The sequence below is a fragment of the Typopeltis vanoorti genome, chromosome 9, assembly GCF_054136105.1.
Source record: "Typopeltis vanoorti isolate ZY-2024b chromosome 9, IOZ_Tvanoo_1.0, whole genome shotgun sequence".
Classification (NCBI taxonomy): Eukaryota; Metazoa; Arthropoda; class Arachnida; order Uropygi; family Thelyphonidae; genus Typopeltis; species Typopeltis vanoorti.
In genome coordinates this window covers 60,563,175-60,580,711 of record NC_143557.1, presented here as the reverse complement: position 1 = coordinate 60,580,711, position 17,537 = coordinate 60,563,175, and the positions used below count along the sequence as shown (strand labels likewise).

Genomic DNA, 17,537 nt, shown 5'->3' with positions numbered 1-17,537 from the left:
TTGCACTCTCTTTTTCAATATTATTATTGCCTATTTTATTATTAATTTACTCTATTTTTCAATATCATTATCTCCTGCTTTATCATTGATCACACTTTTTTCTCACTATCACTTTCACACACTTTCTGAATATTCTTACAATCATCAACTGCTGTGTCAGTTACAATGCCATGTTCCTTACTTGTATTTAAACTCATTTAAGCAAGCCTCTTGGTTTATCAGAATAATACATTTCCTCCATAACCACACTCATTCTTTTCTCTTATTCACCCTCTCTACATAAATATTTGAAACATCTTCCCATGCATATATACTACATTCACAGTACTGTACCATTTTTGAGAAATCCATGGTGTTTACTCAGTATGCTAACAAAAACAATGAATTTATGATAATATTGCCTAAGAAATTTATCCAAGCACTGCTTTCAACACTCAGATATCTCACAGTAATAGTTAATCTACAATTTAAACAATATCGGCACACGTTTAAATATAAAATTTCTGCAACCCACATGATGAGTGATGTTAACTCACTTCACCTAGTGCTAATCACTATTTTTTTTTTCGGTCTTTTTTTTGATTCAGACATAAAACTACAGTTTTCTTCATATCATTATTTTTTTTTTGTCAAATAATTTACATTACTTGCATGATTTTATTAGATTATCTACAATTAACGTTTTATAAAATCTGAAAAGGAAAGTCTAAATTATCAGAAAGTTACATTTAAAATTCAGTAACAATTTGTTATCAATTTAGCAGGAGTACTTTGATATTATTTGTAAACATTAAATGCAGTGCTGTCAAACAAAACGGTGGTAGATCAACATAGCATTGTAACACAAAGTGTTATACATTAGTAACTTTTCAGTCATCCTGATATGTTGATGATAATGTTGCCAAATATGTTATCTAAAATATACATGAGATAATGCAAATATCAAATTTTCTGCAGTTTTATTTATTTATTTATAAATTTGTTTTATATTTGGAAACTAAATTTATAATTATTGACTAACATTTTGTTTGAAGGTAAATTTTGCTGAATCTTCAGATTTGAAAACCTTCAGATTGGAAAAAGCCACATTTGGCTCGTGACCATAGTTTAGCCAATTCTGATATGTACGTAGGTTTGCTTAGGATAATAATAAGTATGTCAAGAAATGGAAGATCTCTGTTATTTTCTGTATCAAGTATGAAATGGATTATAGCTTATGTACTGTTTAAAGAGGAGGTAAATTCCTGAAAATTTTATTAGATCCTTGTCACATGAGGAAAATGTTATAAGTGTATCATATTTATTTTTTTAGTTTGACTCCATCCAAGACCCATAAATTAAAGATTTCCCCCCATAATTAACAAACTATAGCAAGGTGTTTAATAGTCCATTGTCAAGCCTTTCTTCTGTTTGTATATTTTATTATCTAGACCAGAGGCTCCCAAACTTTCTTGGTTCATGGTGCCCTTAGTATCTTCAATTTTTAAGGGCATCCCTAGGCTAAAAGAAATACCTAACAGTTCCATTGATTAAATAGTTAGGTTCGTAGTCCTTAATAAGTAATTATGTCCTAACAACTTGGTAGCCCTTTAGTAGTGCAGTGGTTCCCAAACTGGGTTCAGCAGAGCCCAGTTTGGGAATCACTTCCATCATTATATAGATTGTTATGCAATCTTTACAATTCTGGAAGAATCATCATTAGTCATCAGTCACTCATCTCATAGCCGTTATAGCCAATATTGAAAAAGTTTCAGACAGATTGCATATAAAGGATCTGCCATACACTCTACATGCAGACTACAATTGCTTTAGGATATTACTACCTGCAACTTGTTGAGTAATGATCCGGCATATATGGCTTGTGTAACTTTCTTTCCCTGGCATCTTCCTCTTCATGTAGCTTCCTCAGTGCAAAGGCCCTTCCAGTATGTCCTTCAGTCCTCTCTGTTGACAGCTCTTCTTTTTGTTTCAGCATAGTCACATTATCCTGTCCATGATCTTATATTATCAAACCATGTCCTTTTTTTAACTCTCGATCCTCTTCCCATAATCTCTCCTTCTAAAGCAGTTAGTGTACTCTGCCCTGCTAATCCCCTCAATGTCTTGCCAGTCTCATCTTTCTCTGGATCATTTCCTGCAATAAAAATGTCTGTGTTTTCATTCTCTGTAGTACCTCTGCATTTATCACATATTCTGTCCATGAGATTTTCAGAGCTTTTCTGCAGCACCACATTTCAATGGCCACTATCTGTTGTCTTACTCTGTACTTGAATACCCAGGTCTCACTTCCATATGTGAAAACTGGCCAAACTAATGTTCTTATCATTCTCTTCTTTGTTTCTATACCCACAGAACTTCTGAGCAGATCTTTATTTTTCCAGAATGCATCTTTAGCTATGGCAGTTTCTTACTTTTATTTCTTTATCTTGTTTTCCATTTGCAGTAAAGGCATCATGCTATCATATTTCTCTGTCAAATAAAAATTCATAAAGTTCAATGAAAAACATCTGTATTTATTTGCATGCCTTCACTGCGGCAGTTATAACCAATATTTATTCACATGTAGATGGTTCTCATAATGCTGTGCATTTGACATAATTATCTGATTTGATATTTTTTGTTTTTATACCAGCATCTATTTGGGAGTAACATTTTTGTCTACTTTTGTTAATATTGTGAAGGAGTAAATCATAGTATGTGAAAATAGTAGATCAAAATAAATAATAAAAGAAAAGCTTGTGGATATATATTTACATTATTACCCTTGAAGCTTGAAAAAAAATACAGAAACCACAGTATGAATTGTAGTGAATTGGAACTTATTGTTATATAAAGTTATTTGAAGCCATTTGTTAATAATTTCATTTTATGAATTTTTTTTTGTTGTTGTTAATAAGTGATCATGCTTGCATGTATTTCAGGAATTCAAGAATCGTTCAACAAGAGATATTTTAGATGCTCTGCAACATGCTGATACACTTCATGGACAAAGCCAACTATTAGGAATATTATGGATTAGAGAAAGCCCTCATTTTTGGACAGATGTTGGTAAGGAATTATTATTGTTATTAGTATTATTATTATTTTTACTACTACTACTACTACCACCAGACTTCCATGGAATCAAAAGACTCATTGAAAATTCTTGCTATCAAATTATGCCTTAAACTGATCTACTGTTTTTGTACTCAGTGTACTCTCAGGTAATTGTACAAAGTGCTCCACATGATTATAAAGTAAATTATTGTAGACAAGAAATGATAATTTTGTTTTAATCCTTTACCCAAGCATAAGTAAGTAAACAAAGTTTGCACATGAAGTAACTTACAACTAAGCTACTTGTATATATTTATTAAAACTTCAATTTCTTTGAAAGAACTAAAAAGTGAGTAAGGGAGTGAGAGACAGTTTTTTTTCGTGCAGAGTTGTGAATGATTGGAATGCCTTGCCTGAGAGTGAAAAGGACCTCCCAAATGATTCTTTGACTCCATGATGTCTTGGGGTAATAATAATAATAATATAGAGGCTGTTGACCTCACATCAATTACTTCAGTATCCCATAATTTAGATAATATATTCCACTCATTTCATAACTTCACTCTGTTGCTCATATGTACACACATATACATCATTCTTATACTACCTAGAGAAATGGCCTGTTATTCTTTTCCTTCTCCTAATCCATAAAGAATTTCTTGCATGTTATTTTGATTCATAACTTTCTTCCTATCTGCCATCCACTGCAGGTAACATTATCTGTCCCACATTATTTTAATATACTTAAAATCACTATTATTTAAAAATAACTATGGCATTTTTAAGTATGTTTCATAACTGGATTTTCTAAATATGTATTTATAAAAAGAACGGTGCAAAAAACAAGGTCCGTCTCTTTTAGGAAATCACATATACTAATTTATGTATATAATACAGAATCTCACAATATTTTGAGACTCTTTGTCTATCAAATTTCAGGAGGATAAAATTTGGTATTCTTGAAACAAGATTAAACCATTTATACTTTAAAAACATCTAGAGATGTAACTATAGAAATGTTATTAATGCACAACTTAGTCAATTCAAATTGCAGCATTTGTTAACAGTGACTACAGATTAATAATCTTTTCACAAAATTTGACCTTTATTATAAAAATATTTTTGTTGTAACTTTTTTAGTTCTTTCAAAAAAATTTAAGTTTTAATAAATATATGTTTATTTTCATTATATAGTTTCACAGATTCATTATCATCATCAACAACTTTCTTCAGTCATTGCTGGATAAATGCCTCTCCATGCTTCTTCCATTTTAGCCAGTCTTGTGCATATCTCCACTATAAATGCCTATAACATCTTCTTATCTCCTTGTTCCTTCTTATCACTGGTCTGTCTTGTTTCTGATAACCAGTTCTGTTGTTCTCTTTGTCCATCTGTTGTCAGACATTCTCATCACATGTCATGCCCAGTGTCTTTTATTGCCTTTTATTACTAAAGCAATGTCTGGTGTTTGCTTCCTTGTCCAAGTATTATTCTTTTTATTTAACTGGGTTATTCCCAAAATGTCTCTTTCCGTTGTGTGGTTTTCAGTTTCTGTTGGTGTTTTTTAGTCACACCCCAGGTTTCACTACCATAGGTCATTATTGGGAGTACACACTAGTTGTAGATATTTCTTTTTAGTGAGTTTGGCAAATTTATTATTATTATTCAGGCTTCCATGAAATCAAAAGACTTATCCTTCCTAGGAAACACAAAGTCTATCATACCACTCCTTGAACTCACTGACTGTTCATGTTCTCACCACTCTATCAGGCAATGCATTCCACAGTTCAACCACCCTCCATGCAAAGAAACCATTCCTCACCCTCTTGCTCACATCTTCCTTTTGCAACTTCCAGGGATGGCTCCTTGTCATCGCTCCTTCCCACTGTTCCATCAAGCGAAAGAACTCCCCAGCGTCTGCCCTGTAACTGCCTCTCAAGTTAAAAGTCTCAATCATATCACCTCTCCTTCTTCTATCTACCAAACTTGCAGTCCACATTCCCTCAGCCAATCCTCATAACCAACATTGTACAGTGCTGAAACCATCTTTGTTATCTGCCTCTGTACCCTATCCACAGTTACTTTATACCCCTTCAAATCCTTGGGACCAAATTTGAGAACAGTAGTCTAAGTGTGGTCTGATCTGGGTCTTATACAATGGAACGATAACTCTTTTATCTCTGCAGGTCAGCGTCCTCAGTATTGCAGCAATCTGCTGGGTTACCTTCACTGTCTTTGTAACATGTTCCCTGAATTTCATTCTAGATCTCTTGTCTCGCCTATTTCCTCCATTATAGCACCTCCAATCGAGTATGCAACCTCCCATCAATGTATCCCAAACTTCAAGACTTTCCATTTTGCTGCATTAAACTGATACCCCCATTTATTTGCCCATCTGTCTAGTTTATTTAAATCCTCCTGCAGGACTGCCATATCTGCACTATTACTAATTACCCTTCCCAGCTTCACATCATCTGCAAACAACTGAATATCCCCTGCAATCCATTGACAATGTCATTGAATAAAGGTTGAACAATACAGATCCCAGTACTGAGCCATGTAGAACCCCCACTTGTAATTTTTTGCCTCCTTGATATTGCCCCACCATACACAACTCTCTAATACCTATCAGATAGCCAGTTCTGAATCCAGTTGACTAACCTGACATCTAAACCCATGTGCTGCAACTTAAATATCAGCTTATCATGTGGCACCCTTTCAAATGCCTTTGCGAAATCCAAAAAAAATGGCAAATTGCTTTAAAAAAAATCTCTCTCTATAATGGTTGAAAACTTTCCATCCTGCTGTTATTCTAGCTGAAATTTCATTTTCAAGTTTATGGTTGTTTATAATGATTTGTCCTAAATATTTGTATGAATTCACTATTTCAGTCTTCTTTGATTTATTTCAATTTGTTTTCATTCAGAAATATTTCCATTATACATGATTTATCCATATATATTTGTAGGCCTGTATCCAGACTTATTTCATTTAATTCAGTAATCATGTGTTCTAGGTTCTGTTGATGATGTTGCTATTAGAATGGTATTATCAGTGAATCATAGATTACTTAAGTATTCTCCATCAATATTCGGTCCTCTTTTCTCCCCGTTCAATTTTCTCATAGCATATTCAAGGACTGTAACAAACAGTGATGGTGAGATAGAGTTTCCCTGTCTGACTATTTTAATTTCTATCTCTCTCTCTCTTTTTTTTTTTTTTTCATTTAAATTTATTACTGATGAAACTCCCTCATATATATGAATTAATATGTTAATATTAATATCATCTATTCCTATATGTTTTAAAACTTCAAGCATTTTGCGCAGGTCTATTGAATCAAAGGTTTTTTCATGATCTATGAAAGTAAAAGAAATTGATATATTATATTCTTTTGTTTTTTTCATTACTTGAATTTTAGGCTTTTAAATTATCTAAAGTTGAGAAGGCTGTTCTGAAACCTGTCTGTTCTTTTGGTTGATAAATATTTATTTAATATATTGTTTATTCTGCTATCCATAATTTTTGTGTTTCTTTGTGTTAAACAACTTATGCAGAACTGGTAGAAGAGTTATAAGTCTATGATTTCTTATGTCAGTTTTATCACCTTTCTTATATAGAAGAATGAGTAAAGCACAATAATTGAAAAATGTTTTAATATAAAAATTATCTTTTCTTTGAATAAAGATGCAAGCATTATTTTAGCTTAAATCTTTTTATCTATGTTCATTCATTATGTCTAAACATTGCTAGTTGCTTTTTCAGTCTATTTGTTTAAAATGAAGACCTTTTAATAGTTAGATTTTGCATAGCCTATACACATTATGCAAAATGATACTGTAGTATCACACATTTATGAAGTTATGTAGCTGTCATATTAAACAGCAGCAACATCACTACAATATTTTGATATAATGACCACAAAGGCTGGTAGGAAGCCTTTACTGTTTGGCATTTAAGAATTACCATTTTCCATATCTTGGGAAGTTCCACACAACCATATTTATTGAGGTTTGGTTAGATTTTTAGATTCGCTGCTGATTTAAAAAAAAAAAAAATTTACAAACCTTTTAGATTACAACTCCACTAACTTTCAGTGAAAAAACACTAAAAAAGATTACTTCAAGTTACATTATGGCTCTCATACTATTTAGTTTCTCCTCTGATAGAGATAGAGACATTTTATTTATCATATCACCTTTGTTCTTACTATCCGCCAAACTCTGTAATCCACATTCCTTTAACCTCTCTCCATTACCAACATTCTAGAACTCCAATATTGTCTTAGACACTCATCTCGGGATCCCCTCCAATGTTTCCACATCACAATGAAAACCACCAACCAAATTAGAGCACAGTAGTTCAGATGTGTTTTCTGATACCAGTTCTTTATGCAGTGGCACAACCACCTCCTTATCCCTACATGTTAGCATACTTCTTATCATAGCAGCAACACAATGTGCAGTCTTTGCAACACTTGCAATATGCCCTGTGAACTTCAGTCTACGGTTAACCATCACTCCCAGATCTCGAATACATGAAGACCACTTCCTTCAGTATAGTTCCATCTATATAGTACAGCCTTATATATCTGCACTCCAAAATGCAATATGTCACACATATTAATAATAAAACTAAAATCTCACTCATTTGTCCAAGCTAAAAGTTTATTCAAATCTTCCTGAAGCAAAGTAACATTGGCAGTGCTATGTATAATTCCCTCTAACTTTGCATCATACTTTTTGCGCCTGAAGATACTTTCAGGCACAAACTTTGTTTGCTCACACTTGGATAAAGGATTAAACTAAATTTATTATACTCTAACCAAGTGAAAAATAAACTTTCAACATCTTTCTCTAAATCCAGAGTAATTTATTAAAAAAGGGTGGCACACCATTTGGCAACTCCTATAGGTAGAGATGACCTGCGAATGCTTCTGCCTGGTATCTCAGCTCGGGCCAGGCTCCCACTGAAGAGACCTCAATAAAGGTCGAAACTAGTCTGGGTAGTGGCCCTTCCCTTAATGCATAACATTAGACATATCTGCAAGGAGATGTGTTTTGCATTATAGGAGATACTGAGACAGGAGTGTTGGTAGCTTGCTCCACCTTTGCAACGAGTTGCCCTGGTGTTGTACCACCTTGCCCCAGTCCTGAAGATACTTTCAGGCACAAACTTTGTTTGCTCACACTTGGATAAAGGATTAAACTAAATTTATTATAAAGAATGCCAAATGTGGTTTCTCTGGTTTCAGATGCAAATGAGACAGATATTAAAAGACACAAGGATATCTTTGAAACTCAAGAGAATATTAAAGTTCATGTATACTAATGCCAAAAGCATTAGGAATAAGTGTAAGGAATCCTTGTCATTAGTTAATCATTAATTATTTGACTAAAATTAGAGGAATTGGTGTGACTGGCTGACAAAGCAGGATATGGGAATAGAATGTAATGGAGTAGTACATTTACAGTAAGGACTTACAGTAACAGCAGTCAACAGATGTAGAAGTTCAGCATGAAGGCAGGTTAAAGGAGGTGGGGGAGGGGGAAGAGAGAGAGAGATTTCAGGCCATCTAGTATTGGGTAGAAGCCAACAGGAAAAAATAAAATCAAATACTGTTGTAGACTAAGGGTTGCAAAGTGAGATATAAATGACATGCCGTGACAAGTTAGTCAAGTGAGTTCTCCAAATTATTTATTTGGAGAACTTCACATATAGAGTGTAAGGAAGATGGAACATGCGGAAGAAGTAAAAATTAAAAAAAAAAGAATTATGCAGATTGCCAAAAACAGTGTGTGATTGTACAGGAGGGGGGGGGGGGGAGAGAATGCTAGATCTAGTGGTAACATCCAAGGAGTTCTCCATAAACAGATAGCCACTCTCGTTTCATTCAGGGAAAATGATTTGCAGTTGTGACATAAAAGATAGCTAAGCATGTGAAGTTTTCACTTAAGGATTATGTCTACAACTATGGAGCTAGTGACTGACTAATTAAGAGGTAGCTTGGAGCGGTGTTGTAGTATTATAAAGTGCAAGGGAAGGAAGTTTGCAGTGCATGGGAAATGGACATATGGATGACATATAAAGTTGATTAGTGATCTCAGAAGCATTATAGAGTACAGACAAGATTTCTTATCTGTATAGTAAGAAAAAGCAAAACAAAAATGAGAGGAAATTAGTTGAGTAGGCCAAAGGAAATCTTAAGAAGTTCTTCACTATTAGGCGGCAAGTATATGAATAGTGATATGGAAGGATAACTTGAATGAATATAAATAGCAGTGAGATGACAGAAGGCAGAAAAAATAATTGAATTTCTCTAATGTGATTACTTTGCATGAGTTGTCCAAGTGGAGATAATGCTGTAACTAGTATGACAGTACCTGATCTGAGAATAGAGGCACACCTATTGGACATGCTTAGGATACTATAAAAGTAAAAGATAGCTTCATTCTTCAAAAAAGAGGTAGAACTATAGACTAATCATTATCTCGGGAGTGATGGTTAAAGTATTGAAAAAGGAGTATGTCTTGAATGGAATATGGTAATTATTGGGGTAGTTTTTTGAAAAGGGAGATCTTGTCTTACTACTAATTTATTCACTTTCCATAATAAAGTGACAGTTAAGTTAAATAAAGGAAATGACTACACCATGATATTGATAGACTTTCCGAAGGTATTTGACAGGATACTACATAGAACCTGATGATATAAGTTGGAACTTGTGAGGAGACATGAAGCTAGTGATATGGATCTCTCTCTCTTTTTTACGCTTTCGCACAGGCCAGGCCTACACATTTTACCATGTAAGCTTCCATAACTGATAATCCCATGGAATAGGTTGGTTGCTCCTTATTCCCGGTAGTATCCCGTGTTTGTCGAAGTGTGTGTGTTCATAGGGCCAGTTTGCCTGCTTTGCGGGAGGAAAAATGCCTGGATAAACTGGGGAAAAAACCTGCTGTCCATGCCCAAGACCTGCTAACTTGGCTATGACTGAGGAGGATCCTTCAGCTCCTCACATCTCTGATTGGTATCGAACCTAGGACACTCCTTCCCTAGGCATATGGTTGCAAAGCACACAGCCACTAGGCTAACTGCATGGACAGGTGATATGGATAAGATGGTAAAATCATGTAAGTCAATGATAAAATTTAAAGAGAAAGCAAGTGATCAGTAGTGTAACACAAGGCTCTATACTTTGGCTATTACTACTTAATTTGTGCAGTATTGATATAGGGATCAGCAGTGAAAAATGGTCAGCAACCTACAGCCTGGATCCAGCCCATGGCCTGAGCGCTAAGGATAATTTTTAAATGAATGTCATGACAGAATCATGAAATTGTTCTTTCAGCGTCCATAATGTTAATGAAGCAGCCATGCTAATTTACTTGCATATGTTGCACCTCATTTCTACACACACTGCCACTAGTACCCAGTGCAAACTTGACAGTGTTTGAATGGCACAAATTTCTTGAGCATGCCCATTATGCATTTACATTGGTGAATATTGGTACATATTTGTACCAATATTCACCATGTTAAAAGACATTTTTATATGAGATACATAAATCTCATTACAGATTAGCTTCATCTGATGACCATTTTCAATTGATTATGATGATTGTAATAAATTTAGTTTAAAACTTTCAACATCTTTCAATATGATGATTGGGAACACCAAACTTTAACAAATAAGGGATAATTATGTATAATAAAAAGAATTCCATACTTTTTGCTAATTTCGCAAAAGAAAGACTGTTTCTACACAATTATATTCTGTATTTTGTTAATTCTGTATCAAAAAATTTGCAAGTTTTCTTTTCAGTCTTCTGTACAAGTACATTATATCCTTAACTTTACTTCTTGGCTTGTGAAGACTATAGTAGTTATGATTTATCCTCTCTCAGAAAAAGTTCATCATTCTCTGATATAGAAAATTATTTGGAGATGGGAGGGGGGGGGGGATATCCAGTTGTTTGCCAATGATGCAAAACTTGGGGCGGGGGGACAATAGTTAATAAAGGTGATGTAGAAATCCTGGGCGAATAAGCAGCTGTGGACCAACAGTGTGAGCTTTTAAGTGAAACGGGCAACTCTGTTTCACTTAAAACCTCACAAAGCCCAATGACAACTCGGTGACATGGTGAGTAGTGCCGCCATTAAATAAGCACCTGCTGGGGTCACTGCCCCTGACATTGGGAAGCAGCATTGTCAGTACTGACACAAGGTTGAAGCCAAATGATGACGGAAAAGCTTGTGGTCAGAGATTTGCAGATGGCTCAAAATGGTGTCCACTTTTAAAATTGCAACTCGGAATGTCAGAACTCTGTATGAAGCTGGCAAATTAAGAAATGCCACAAGAGAAATGAAGAGGCTGGGCATCCAGATTTTGGGAATTTGCGAGACAAGATGGCCAGGATCTGGAAAGTGTCAACAAGATAATACGACAATGTATTACTCTGGGAATGATGAGAACAAACATCGACATGGTGTAGCTGTAATAGTAGATGAAGAAATCAATAAATCAGTAATAAATTGGATTCCATTTTCTGAAAGGATAATGCTGTTACAACTTAAGGGAAACCCTGTTAACATAAATATCATCCAAGCTTATGCACCCACAGCTGACAAAAGTGAAGAAGATGTTGAAGAGTTTTATGAACACCTAAAAGAGATTAAAAACCTAACAAAGAAACATGATATAAACATAGTGATGGGTGACTTCAATGCAAAAGTGGGAAGAGGGGGTGATGGAGAAATTGTTGGCGAACATGGCTTAGGCACCAGAAACGACAGAGGAGATCGCCTAGTCCAGTTCTGTCAGGAAGAAGATCTAACAATAGCAAATACCTGGTTTAAACTTCCACCCAGAAGACTGTACACTTGGAAATCGCCTCAAGATAACCAACATAACATTGTCAGAAATCAAATTGATTATATACTGATAAATAAAAGATTCCACAGTAGTATAATGAGTGCAAAGACTTATCCTGGAGCAGATATCTCATCAGACCACAATCCCATAGTTGCAGAAGTACGTCTTAGATTAAAATCAGCTAAAAAATCACAAAAGAAGAAAAAGAAAATTGATGTAGAAAAACTGAAAGACCCGAACATAAATAAAAGTGCCAAGACACAGCTTAACCTCGATTACAACAGATTAACATAGAAGAAAATAAAAGTGTGGAATCTCTTTGGAATAGCTTAAAGAATGCCATCGTAACAACAAGTATTGAAGAAGTAGGTTATGTGAATAATATAAAACAACAGGAATGGATGACAGATGAGATTCTTTCTTTTATTGATACAAGAAGAATGTACAAAAACAAAGACCTAGCCAGGTATACAGAAACACATAACATCATCAAGAAAAAAATAAAAGAAGCCAAGGAAAATTGGATGGAAAATGTATGTACTGAAATTGAACTGCTTCAGAAGAAACATCATAATTTCAATCTGTATAAGAAAATCAATGAAATTTCCGGAAAACTGAGGAAAAAGCAAATAGTGTCTCTAAGAGACGAAAATGGAAAAATAGTTCTAGAAGAAGAGAATAAAGCACAGATTTGGATAAAATATGTAACAGAACTTTTCAATGATACTAGACAAAAGCCTATAAATATAAAAGATAACATTCAAGGACCAGCAATCATGAAATGCGAAATAGAGAATGCTATACGAACAAGTAAAACAGGAAAAGCCAGTGGACCAGATGGTGTGCAAACAGAAATTTTAAAATTAATAGAACCAGATAACATCAAACTTCTTGAAAAACTATTTAATAAAATATATGAAAGTGATGAATTTCCATCAGATTTGCTCAAATCTACATTTATCACTGTCCCAAAGAAACCCAAAGCGAATTCCTGTAGTGACTTCCTACTTATTAGTCTAATGAGCCAAACATTAAAAATATTTTTGAAAGTAATTCAGAATCGCATTTATAGAAAAAGTGAAGAAACTCTAAGTGAAACACAATTCGACTTTCGGAATGGTTTTGGTACTGGAGTGGCCCTTTTCTGTACCCAAATGTTGATACAAAAATGCTTAGAAAAACAGAAATCTGTCTTTATGTGTTTCATAGATTTTGAAAAAGCATTCGACGAAGTCAGACACACTAACTTAATAGAAGTCCTTCAACAAATAAGGCTAGACGAACAAGACAAGACTAATAACAAATCTGTATTGGAATCAGTCAGCTACCGTTCAATTAGACAACATTACCACCAGTGATATTAACATCAAAAGAGGAGTGAGACAAGGATGTGTGCTCTCACCACTCCTGTTCAACATATATGCAGAGGTAATCTTTAAAAAAGCATTGGAAGAATGTCCAGAGGGAATCACAATAAATGGAAAGATTGTTAACAACCTACGATATGCAGATGACACCGTGCTAATTGCAGATAATATTATGGATCTCCAAAAACTCATTGACAGAGTATTCATAGAAAGCCAAAAAATGGGAATAAATATAAACATCAACAAAACAAAATACATGATAATCAGCAAACATCCAGCCTCATGAATGAAACTGACACTCAATGGGAAAAATATTGATCAAGTGTCAAAATATAAATATCTTGGTTGCTGGCTTAATGAACGGTGGAATCCAGAAATATATATAAAGACAAGGATTGAAGTTGCACGGCAGTCCTTCATGAAAATGAGAACACTATTCTGCAATAAAGACCTAAACATGGAAGTCAGATGCCGAATGCTGAAATGCTACTTGTGGTCTATTCTGCTCTATGGAGTTGAAACATGGACATTGAAGGTGACAACCATCAAGAAAATCGAAGCCTTTGAGATGTGACTATACAGAAGAATGCTAAAGATATCATGGACAGAAAATACCAACGAAGATGTCTTAAAATCCATTGGCAAAGCTAAACATCTTGTACAAATAATCAAGAAACGAAAAACATCATATCTTGGCCACATCATGAAAACAGCAAATACCAACTTCTATAAACTATTTTGATAGGAAGAATTGATGGCAAAGGAACTAGAGGAAGAAAAAGAATATCATGGTTTGACAACATCAAGACGTGGACAGGAAAGAGCAGTGCACAACTGCTCAGATTAGCACAAGAGTGCAGTTTGTTCGCCAAGATGGTCGCTGACCTTCAATAGAAGATAGCACAATAAGAAGAAGAAATCCTGTGCCATAATTTAAATTGCCTGGATGAAGGATAATTATTGGACAGTGAAGTTCAATGACTATTTTGCAAAAGTGAGCAATATAACTTGGATCACTTTGTCAGCAAAAAGCACACTAACTAGTGTCTTTTTTTTCACTGCTATTATATTGTATTATAAGGTTTTGGTAACCACATCAAGACTACTGTACATAGACTTGGTTGTTTGAGTGTCTTGAAAATGAGGAAGTGGTGAAGAGGATCCAGAGGCAAGTGACCAAGATGTTGACAAGTTTATATAGAATGTACCTTGCGAGGAGAGAGTAATGGTTTATGAGTTAAAAAATTAGTTGGTAAGTGGAAAAGATGAGATATGATAGAAACATAAATTTTGTTATATGTCCTCTCTGATATCATATTATATCTGTTATTATTTTTATATATCTTATCTGTTCTTTATCTTTCACATTTTGTCATATCTTATAAACATAATAAACATATAATTTATATAAGATAAATTAAAGAGGCTTTATAATATAAGATTGATGTAGAAAAAATTTTTCTCTAATATAAGAGTGCCAGAGAATGAGTCATCATTCATTCTGAAAATTGTGTAACAATGTAGTATTCAATCATTGAGAATTGGATTTTTGGCTTGTAGAATAGTGAATGAATGGAATGGATTGGCTGAAGCAATTGCGAGCACTTTGTCACTGCCTCTCAGAACTTTCAGTATATAATACTGCTTATATGAGATGTTCATGTTTTGCATTGATCCCATACCTTGCAACTAAAATAAGCTTCATATGTTTTAATGAGAAATGGAAAATTTGTCTCTCAAACTGAAAAGTTAGTAGTCAAGAAAACTGTGCACAACATTCATTCATTAAAATAATGTAACTTATTTGATTTTACGGAATGCACCACCTCATATCATTTCCATATCACATGTAACAACTGAAAAATGGAAGTCATTATAATAAGAAGAGTGACAAATTTGAAGAAGTTTGGAAACACAAGTGTTAACATGCTTGCAGTGATGTGTTTAACCTTACAGAGCAAAGCAGGGGCTAATATTAGACCTTCTTTGCCTTCCATTGAATTGATCATGAAAAATAAATTCACCTGTATTGCCAATGCTGAATGTGTTATGAAAAACTTCTTTCATTTTCATAAATCAGTATAAAAAAAATATTCAGCTATAATCTAAAAATAGTTTTCAATGCTTGAAAACACAGATGTTTCCTATCTTGGCTTCATAAACAAATATGCTTTAATTTTTTTTTTTCTTTTTAATCATAACAGAACAGGTGTGTTGGTGGGACAACTAGGGGACCATCAGTGGAAACTGAGTGACGGCCTAGTTAGCAAGGGTGTTAGAACTAGGTTTTTTCTTGGAGAGTAGTGAATAAGTGGAATAGGTTGCCAGAGTCTGTTGTGGGTGCCACGACTGTGAATGAGTTCAAAGCAAAGTATGATAGATAATGTTCAAATGTTGGATAATTCTTGACATGATGTTTTGGGCCTCCCTTGATAGTCTAAGCATTCATTGGAGTTACCTGTAATAATAATAAAAAAACCTTACATTAACTATGTAAGCCTTTATCTTCATTTAGTAACATATTCAAACACAAGTTATAAATATTTAATTTATATATACAAGATTCAAAACATATAAAAACTTATTGCCTTGCAGAATTTGGGCTATATCTCATGGCAATCTTCAGTGCAGACAATCAGGTTACACAGATCTAATGAGCCACAGAATTTCAAGTTTAATTATGCATTGATAAAATGTATGATGAGATTAGTCTAAAATATGTTTCATCATCATCATGAAATTTTGATTTGTATCCCTGAAGAGAGGAGGGTGTATGAAGTTTTCCTCCACATTAATAGTTTGTTTGGCTGTCAGACTCCAATATTTTCAGATATTTCATTCTTCTAATACATATAGTACTGAACAGTGGTGGCCTGTGAAAATTTTAAGTAGGGGTGCTGCACTTACAAAATAAGAAAAAATAATTCATTTTTTCCTAATCAGTAACCAATTTATTAATAAGTAAATTTACATATTGCAATTGAATACAATAAACCCTTATGTTTGGCCTATATAGACTATGAAAAAGCATTCAGTTAAAACATCTGTAACACTAAAAGCACTTGAAACCCAGGGAACTGAGAAACCATATATTGAAACACTAAAACATATTTACAGTAATGCAACTTCTGTAATTAAATTATATAAAAACAGTGAAAAGTTCCCAATATAAAAAGGCATCCGGCAAGGCGACACCATATCTCCCAAATTATTTACAGCTGCACTAGAGGAAGTCTCTAGAAGCCTTGATTGGGAAACAAAAGGAATAAACATAAATGGAGAAAGGCTGCATCATCTGAAATTTGCAGATGATATTGTCCTAATAGGAGATAATCTTGAAGATCTGGAAGAAAGGCTAAATCAGCTAAATGAAGTCTCCAAAGTAATTGGATTAAAAATAGATAGAGAAAAAACAAAAATAATGATGAATAAATACATAAACCATAGAACTGTCAAAAGTTGAAAACCATGAAATAGAACAAGTTACTTCATATGTATATTTGGGCCAATTGTTATCCTTTGAGAATTGCCAAAGAAAAGAGATTGAACGAAGAATTCACCTTGGATGGATAGCTTATGGGAAAATGAGAGACATATTCAGAAGTGACATCCCTATGAGTCTAAAAAGGAAAGCTTTCGACCAATGCATACTTCCTGTCCTAACATACAGAGGAGAAACATGGACTTGAACAGAACAAAAAAGAGAAGTATGCTAAAAATAACATTAAGAGATAGGAAGACAAATACCTGGATAAGATCTCAAACAGGTGTCATGGATATTGTAAAATATATTAAACAGGCTAAGTGGAGATGGGCTGGCCAGATGCAGTGACAGGAGGTGGACTAGAAAAACAACAGAGTGGAGACCAATGGATGGAGCAAGACAAAGAGAAAGACTGAGAAGAAAGTGGAAGGATGAACTGGAATAAATTGCAGAAGTGAGATGGATGGAAGAGGCAGAAAACCGAGTGGTCTAGAAAATCATGGGAGAGTGACCTTCGTCCAGCAGTGGACAGAACCAAAAAGTTGAAGAAGAAGAAGAAATTTACATATTACAAAAATTGCTTTATTAAAAATATTTCATCCTCGCTACGAACACACACCAATAATAAAAGTTTCGTACACAGAAATAACGTGCGCAAGCATACAATATATCTGTAATGACCCTTCTCAATGAGCAGTGTCTGTTTCAACATTTTGACACTGCATTAGATCATAGTGCATTTGTTTCATGTAATGATGATTGAGAAACTATAAT

General features: G+C 34.2%; 1 protein-coding gene across 3 annotated transcripts in view; it reads left to right on the top strand.

The window, feature by feature from the left end:
• Positions 1–17,537, top strand: part of LOC150103081 (putative phosphorylase b kinase regulatory subunit beta) — an 860,602-nt gene that overhangs the window by 551,948 nt on the left and 291,117 nt on the right. For all 3 annotated transcript variants that reach the window (XM_090398411.1, XM_090398412.1, XM_090398413.1), the window contains exon 20: positions 2,922–3,048. In XM_090398411.1, the coding sequence (XP_090254537.1) occupies positions 2,922–3,048 (127 nt within the window). The remainder of the gene's footprint in view (positions 1–2,921; positions 3,049–17,537) is intronic.